This window comes from Impatiens glandulifera, chromosome 5 (genome assembly GCF_907164915.1).
Source record: "Impatiens glandulifera chromosome 5, dImpGla2.1, whole genome shotgun sequence".
NCBI classification, from domain to species: domain Eukaryota; kingdom Viridiplantae; phylum Streptophyta; class Magnoliopsida; order Ericales; family Balsaminaceae; genus Impatiens; species Impatiens glandulifera.
In genome coordinates this window covers 26,798,303-26,806,917 of record NC_061866.1, presented here as the reverse complement: position 1 = coordinate 26,806,917, position 8,615 = coordinate 26,798,303, and the positions used below count along the sequence as shown (strand labels likewise).

Below are 8,615 nucleotides of genomic sequence, written 5' to 3'. Positions count from 1 at the left end.
TTTGGAAATGAAATTTTTTGGGATCTACTTTTGATTTGGAAAAAAAGAAGATAAAAGGAATTTATTCATAATCATATATTTAATTTTTATATTCTCCTTAATTTGTAAATTAAAAAAAAAAAAAGTGTTAGAGAAAGAAAAGTAGAAGAATAAACAAAAAAAATATAAATGTTTATCGTGCTTAATTTTAGTTAGAAAATAAAATGCAGACTCTCATTAGATAAGATATATATTATTATAGATGATTGTTAATTGAGTTACAGTTATTTTTTTGATAAATTTAAATTTTGTTTAATCTTATATTTGATGGATTTGATTTATTAAATATTTATCGGTTTAATAATGGATTCTATATATCAAATAATTCATATTCGACATATTTTAAAATAGTTTTTAAAAACAACTAGTTAAACAAAATTAATTACAAAATATAAATATAATAATAATTTCAAACAGATCTTTTATTAAATAAAAACATTAAAATTAAGTTGATATGTTTTAAAATTTTACTAATTAGTTAATTATAAAATTAATTAATATATTTTTAATTGCAGATCAAATTATTTCATTTATCTGAGTACATCATATATCCTTTGATAATAAATTGATTTTTTTTTATATTAAAACTCTTATACTCTTTGCGTTCAAAATACTACTCAAACTATGTCCTACATAAATTATCCAAAACCGATTAAGGTGAGAATGATAGTTATTAGGATCAAATACAATAGTAGAAGGGATTGAATACTGTTGTGCTATTTTTCACTTTAAATGTGATTTTAATCCTGTTAAGGACGGTAAATCTATTTCTATTATTTAACAAATCGTAGCAAACTCTTGAACGGTTTTAAGTGTGGGAAATGTTTACGGGATTTGAAGCAGCAAATATAACAGTGAATATAACGGTGAATGGAATAATAAACAGACAACACAAGATTTTATGGATGTTCGGAAATAAAACTCCTACGTCACTCCTTCTTTTATTTCCAGAAGGATTCCACTAGAAGACTTTGATTTGTATAGCCTTTACACAAACCCACTCAGATCACAAGTCTTAACAATTGTCAATGTGAACTCCTAACTCTCTAACACTATCTTGTTGAACAGACAACATTCTGTTCAACTTACAACAATGAAATTACTATCAAATGATACAAAAGATTATCGCTCAACGTATATCTTCTCGTGTATGCTTAACTTAGTAATTTTCAAGAGCCTTAGCGAAGAACCAGCAGATTCGTCGTTGTCCTTTGATGCATTTTTATATTTTCTACAAGGCAACGGTCAAATCTATTTTGTTGACACGTGGAAGCGGTACGTTCGTCGTACGTCTGGCATGCGGGGTAGTGCGCATGAAAATGGAATATTTGTTCGTATAGTGTAGTGCACAGGCGAATGGAATATTCGTTCGTACATGGTAGTGCGCAGGCGAATGGAATATAGTATGTTTTTGTCGTATTCAGCTAATGTAGAACTTGGCTGATTTCGAGCTCTACTAATGATTAGCTTTGTTGATGAGCTACCATGCTAATAGCATACTCAACTGTTGGTGCAACACATCTGTTGTTGCAATACTGTTATTGGCAACTCAATTGTTGGTACAACACAACTGCTGACATAACACTAATATTGGTAACTCAGCTATTTGCGCAACATAGCTATTGGAAACTCAGTTTTAGCGCAACATAGTTGTTGGTGCAACATTGTTGTTGGGATACTCGGCTATTAGCACAACACAATTGTTGGCGCAACACTACTATTGGGCTACTTAGCTTTTAGCGCAACTCCAGCTCTGCAGATGTCAACACTATTGTTGGCAACTCAGTTGTTGGCGCAACCCAATTGTTGGTGTAACATTGATGTTGAGCTACTTGGCTGTTAGCGCAACACAATTGTTGGCGTAACACAACCGTTGGCGCAACACTGTTGTTGGGCCACTTAGTTGTTAGCGTAATTCCAGCTCTGTTGATGTAAACTCTGCTGCCAATGCTTTTTAGCTCTGCTAATATCAACTCTACTGTCAGCGTTTCTTTAGCTCATTGAGTGAGACTGCTGTCATCGAGTCTTTGAATATACCCGCGCATTAAAACATTTGTTGAACATAGTTTTATTCATTTATCAAAACATCATCAAAACTATGTCGTATTGATTTTAATTATCCTAAGTTTATTAATCAATTAAATTGTTTTTCATAAATCAAATTAATTAACGATTTCCTCTTAAATCTTAATTTAATAATTTCCCCCATTTTTCTTTTCTTTAACTTAATCTAACAATAGTTAAAAAAAAAAAAAAAATCTCTAACATAAAAAATAAAATAAATAATAAAACATGATTAAACTAAGTTATCTTTTGTTAAATTAAATGATCTAAGTCAAATATAAATATCTATATTTAGATCTATCAAAGACCACTTGCGTAATTATATTTAGATCCCAATTCATCAATGTCGAAGACTTTTCAAAACAAACTCTATATAGTTATATTATATTATATTTAATTAAATGTCAAAACTTCTAGTTTATAATTAAAATTAACTAGTGATATCTTCTCTTCTAGCCTAAGGCAACAAGAGTGGATATTCCTTAGTCTCCTTGAGAGGTCTCAAATTCGTCATTCGCCAAGTTTTATGCCTGGTTAAGTGTGTTTTACGGATTATATGTTTTAACCCTTTTTGGTAACATTTTATATTTAAGAAAAAATTGATACCTGTTCAATTTATGATGTATTTTAGCTAAAAAAAATTGTGTTTATGTCTTCATCTCAGATAAATAAATCAAAATGAAATCATTTTTAAGCATAAAGTCGACTAAAGGTAGAGAAGAGACCGATGGCTACCCTAAAGCGGTTAATTGGAGCTTGTTCAATGATGATTAGTTAAATTATTATAATGTTTTTTTATTTAAAATTTAAATAATATAAATATAAAATAGAAACATTTTAATTGATTAGTTAGATGATTGAATAATTAAAAAATAACATGTAATATGTGAATTTTGGATTAAAAAAATATAAAGTCAAATATTTTATTAGAAATTTAATTTGAAGTATCATTTTTTTGATGAATGCATAATTATTAGAGTTTATAAATTTAGTATGATAGTTTTGTAATTTGTATTCAATTATTTGTAATTAGAGTAAAGACTTATTGAATGAGACCTAATTATATGTTTTTTTTATCAAAAGACATGTTTTTATCTGACACATATTGAGGTTTAAAGTAACATTAATTGATTTGTCTTTTTAGAATACAAAGTTTTAATAATACTTTTGAAAAGTATGATTATAAAAAGAGAGGTGTACAAAAAAAATTAGGATAACACCATCCTTTCCTACCTAATAATCAAGTACGGAACATTTCTATTACATATCATTTTGCCTAAGCATTTTAAAACAAACTCATTAATTAGTTGTATTATATGCAAGGCATTGTTCGATTGGTGTTTTTGAAAAAAATTTAGAGAGGGAAAAAAAAGTAATGATTAGTGATGATTTTGAGGTGGTGATAATTATTTTTTTGTAAAAAGACTTAAAAGATATTGATATATATGAATAAAATAAAAAATAATAATTTAGAATAGAGAGTATTTTAGTATTTTGGTTAATGAAATGAGTGATGTGATTGTTGAGAATTGATTGATTGAAATTGATTTTGAATGGATTTTTAAGAAAACCCAAAGAGAACAAGGCCTAAGTAATTAAATGTAAAAATTAGTTAACATCCTATAAAAATTGACCAATTATTAAATTTATAATCTAACTTGGTTCCTTCCCAAACAAAACTATTTCCCTAAGGGTGTGTTTGATGAGGGGAATTGATGGTATTAGAATTCTAATTCCAATTTTTTGAGAATTGATATTGAATTACAATTAAATTCTTATGTTTGGAAAAATTATAAAATTATAAAATTGTAATTTAATTCTAATTTCTATGTTTGGGAAAATGATATAATTGTAATTCAATTTCAATTCCTATGTTTGTAAAATAAAATATCGGTTTAAAATGTTAACTTCTTAAATATGTTTTCACGTTTTTGGTATGTTTAATACGTTTTTGACATGTTTAACACATTTAACACGGTTTTGACATGTTTAACACGTTTTTGACATTTTAAACATGTTTAACACGTTTTGGGCACGTTTAAACACATTTTTGACCTGTTTAACACATTTTTGACATGTTTAACACGTTTTTACACTTACAAACACATTTTCACACGTTTCACATGTTTTTCATGTTTTTGATATGTTTAACATGTTTTTGATATGTTTAACACGTTTTTGACATCTTAAATACGTTTAACATGTTTTTCACATTATTGACAAGTTTAACACGTTTTTCACGTTTTTGACACGATTAATATGTTTAACACATTTTTCACACATTTCACATGTTTTCACGTTTTTGGAAAGTTAAACACGTTTTTGACATGTTTAACATATTTTTCACACGTTTTACACATTTTGACACATTTAACACATTTTGACACATTTAACACGTTTTTCACACGTTTTTCATGTCTAACATGTTTTCCACGTTTTTGGCGCATTTAACACGTTTTAAACATTTTTAATACGTTTAACATGTTTTTCACATATTTTTATAAGATTAACACATTTTTCACGTTTTTGATATTTTTAACATGTTTAACATATTTTTGACACGTTTAACACGTTTTTGGAACGTTTTACACAATTTTGGCATGTTTAACACATTTTAAACATGTTTAGCACGTTTTTGGTACGTTTAACACGTTTTTGATACGTTTAACATATTTTGATACGTTTAACTCATTTTGACAAGTATAACACATTTTTGGCACGTTTAACACGTTTTCTACGTTTTTGGCACGTTTAACACATTTTTGGCATATTTAACACGTTTTAAACATGTCATAAGTGTGTTAAACAGATCAAAACGTATTAAACATGTCAATATGTGGTAAATGTGCCAAAATTCATCAAAAGTGTTAAACGTGCCAAAAATGTTAAAAACGTGTTAAACTTGTCAAAAACGTATTTAACGTGTCAAAAATATGATAAACGTATTTATTGTGTTAAAAATGTGTTGAACGTGTTAAAAACATAAAAACATGTTAAACGTATCAAAAATGTGTTAAACGTGCCAAATAAGTGAAAAACTTGTAAATGTGCCAAAATGTGAAAATCTTGTCAAACGTGTCAAAACGTGAAAAACATGTTAAACGTGTTAAAAATGTGTTAAATGTGTCAAAAACGTGTTAAAAATGTGTCAAACGTGTCAAAAACGTAAAAAACATGTGAAATGTGTCAACGTGTTAAACATGTTTAATGTGTGAAAAATGTTTTAAATTTGTTAAAAACGTTTTAAACGTGTTAAAAACGTTTTAAACGTGTTAAAAACTTGAGAAATGTGTCAAAAACGTGTTAAACGTGCCCAACATGTAAAAAAACTTGTTAAACGTGTCAAAAATGTGGGAAATGTGTCAAAACGTAAAAACAAAACATGCTAAATATGTCAAAAACGTGTCAAAAATATAATAAACATGTTTAATGTGTTAAAAATGTGTTATATGTGTCAAAAACGTGTTAAACGTGTCAAATATGTGAAAAACTTGTTAAACGTGCCAAAACGTGCAAAATGTGTCTAAATATGATAAATGTGTTAAATGTGTCAAAAACGTGTTAAAAACGTGAATATCGTGTTAAATGTGTCAAAAATGTGTTAAAAGTGTGATTGAAGTGAATATTAACCCTAAGTTTCTAAGTTTGAGCCTTCAAACGCCAAATTCTACGTCTGTTTAGTGTGTTTGCAGGTTATATACTTAACCCGTTGTCGCAATTTTTTTTTCTATATTCAATTTATTCAACAAAAATTGATTTTTTTTGTTTATACTTTAGAACGTTAAGGTAAGATTTATTTGATGAAGGGGGTAACAAGGAGGATGACAGTTTAGTTTCATAACTAATTTTTGTAAATTTTATAAATATTTAAATTATATATATATATATATAATTTTGTGTATGGCATATAATAAAATATGATCATTTTGATGTTTGATGATGTCCTATATGTACTCATTTACAATTAAGGATTATAATATTTATATATAATAAATATGGTAAACCTAATATTCTATGTAGTACTCCACAAAGCAAGTGGGAATAACTTTTCATATCTACCTGTCACACTATAAAAAAAAATATTGTTGGTATTGTAATCAAATAATCACTAGTCCAGCATAAAAAAAATACGTAATGATCAATAATGAATTAACTAGTCCATCAATCAACATTTTTTAAATAAACCAAAACTTATTTAAAGTGATCAATAATGAATTAACTTAATTAGCCTGAATAAATAATAAGAGGGATAAATTATTATACATGTTTTATATTAATTTAAATAAAAATTCATTACAGATGTTATGTTAATTATTTTAGAAAATATATATTGAGAAGGTTAATTATATTACATACTTTAACTCAATACTTTTAATTAATGTTACTTTTAAAAAGTAAGATTGGTTATAGTTAAAAATCACTATCAATACATTTTTTAATATATATTTTTTAAAAATTCAAAAATAATCAAACATTATAATATCACTAAATTCTTTAAATAAACCTAGATTTAAAGTTTAAAAAAACATAAAAAAATATCAATATTTTATTTAAAAATCTACCACCGAACTCTAAATTTCATTATTCAAAATATTCTATATAAACAAACACCCATAACCAAGTATTCACAAACATCACACACACTACACTCTCTCTCTAACTATGGCTATAATCCCTCACTTAGTAATGGCGCCTTCTGTAGGAATGGGACATCTCATTCCACAAGTGGAAATCGCAAAACGCCTTGTCCAATTACACGGCTTTTCCGTCACCTTCTTAATTCCCGGCGACGGCCCTCCTTCTACCTCCCAGAAAGCCTTTCTTGACTCCCTACCGGAGAAAATGGATCACATCCTCCTTCCTCCGGTTAACTTGGACGACCTTCCACCGGAAACAAAGATAGAATCCCGAATCTGTCTCATCAATTCCAGATCCCAAACCCATCTCAAAGATGCTCTAAAAACATTGATCGTTGAGAAGCCCGTCGTCGCCTTGATCACCGATCTTTTCGGCACCGAATGTTTTTACATCGCTGAGGAATTGATGATTCCGGCGTATCTCTTTTTCCCGTCAACTGCAATGGTTCTTTCTCTGTTCCTCTATTTACCCCAGCTCGACAGGGAAGTAGAATGTGAATTTAGGGATATGGGTGAACCGGTTCGGATCCCGGGTTGTGTCCCGATTCACGGGAGTGTTCTTCTTGACCCGTTTCAGGACCGGAAAGACGATGTTTACAAACATTTTCTCGAGCAGGCTAAGCGGTATAGAATGGCCAGGGGTATTCTTGTAAATTCATTTGAAGAGTTGGAAAGCGGGGCATTGAAGGCTCTTTGTGAATCCGAACCCGGAAAACCACCCGTTTACCCGGTGGGTCCATTGATTAAGATTGGTTCGAGTATTTGGAAAGATGATAAAACGGGTTGTTTGAGTTTTTTAGAAAGTCAACCTGACAAGTCTGTTTTATTTGTATCTTTTGGAAGTGGAGGAACTTTGAATTACACTGAATTCATAGAGCTGGCATTGGGCTTGGAATTGAGTGGTGAACGGTTTATTTGGGTTATTCGTTGCCCTAATGAAACGAGCGACGCGGCTTACTTGGGTGGGGGAAGCCAAGACGACCCATTGTCATTCCTACCGGTTGGATACTTGGAACGGGTTAAGGGTCGCGGGTTTCTACTACCATCATGGGCTCCCCAAGCCGAGATCTTGGAACATAGATCCACGGGTGGTTTCTTGACTCATTGCGGGTGGAATTCGATTCTCGAGAGCGTGGCTAAAGGAGTTCCGATGATCGCTTGCCCGCTCTACGCCGAGCAAAAGATGAACTCGGTCACGGTGACAAATGCTGTGAAGGTGGGGCTGGGGTTTAGAGTTATTGAGAAAGAGGAGATTGGTCGAGTCGTGAAAAGTTTAATGGGAGGGGAAGAAGGGAAAGAGGCTAGGGTTCGAGTGGAGGAGCTTAAGGAATCCACTTTGAAGGCTCTAGGTCTAGAGGGCTCGTCGGCTAAAGCACTTGCGAATGTTGCGGTTGAATGGAAAAGTTATCTGAACTTGTCAACTAATGATGAGAATATTATTATTAAGTGAGAATTAATTTGATGAGGATCCATAGATTTGATGATGGATTTTGTTATTTGTTTTTTTGTCTTATTTTATTAATCAAATTCAAGACTTGCATGTGTTGTATCATTTCAAAAGAAAAAAAAAAAAGTCTGTGTTGGTATAATTATTCCCTTTTTCTTTTAAATGATAAAAATGTTTAAATTTATAATTTTCTGGTTACCAAGTTTTAGTTTTATCATTTAAGCTAACAAGTATTTAAAATTATTTTCAATAATTTGTGGTCATGGTCAACTATATTGGAATTGAATTATTTAAAATTAAATTTAGTAATATGTTCTGAAGAACATGTGAATATTATTAGATTGCATTTCAATGAATTAGATCCCGGGGCTATTAAATATAATACATTTTTTTAGACAAGAAGATCCAACATTATAAATAATTTATAT

General features: G+C 29.8%; 1 protein-coding gene across 1 annotated transcript; it reads left to right on the top strand.

Annotated features, from left to right (window-relative positions):
- Positions 1-6,744: 6,744 nt before the first annotated feature.
- LOC124940182 (hydroquinone glucosyltransferase-like) lies at positions 6,745-8,374 on the top strand. The gene has a single exon (XM_047480665.1). It carries the CDS (start codon positions 6,766-6,768, stop codon positions 8,188-8,190), a length of 1,425 nt encoding a protein of 474 aa, XP_047336621.1. The 5' UTR covers positions 6,745-6,765; the 3' UTR covers positions 8,191-8,374.
- The last annotated feature ends 241 nt before the right edge of the window (positions 8,375-8,615 follow it).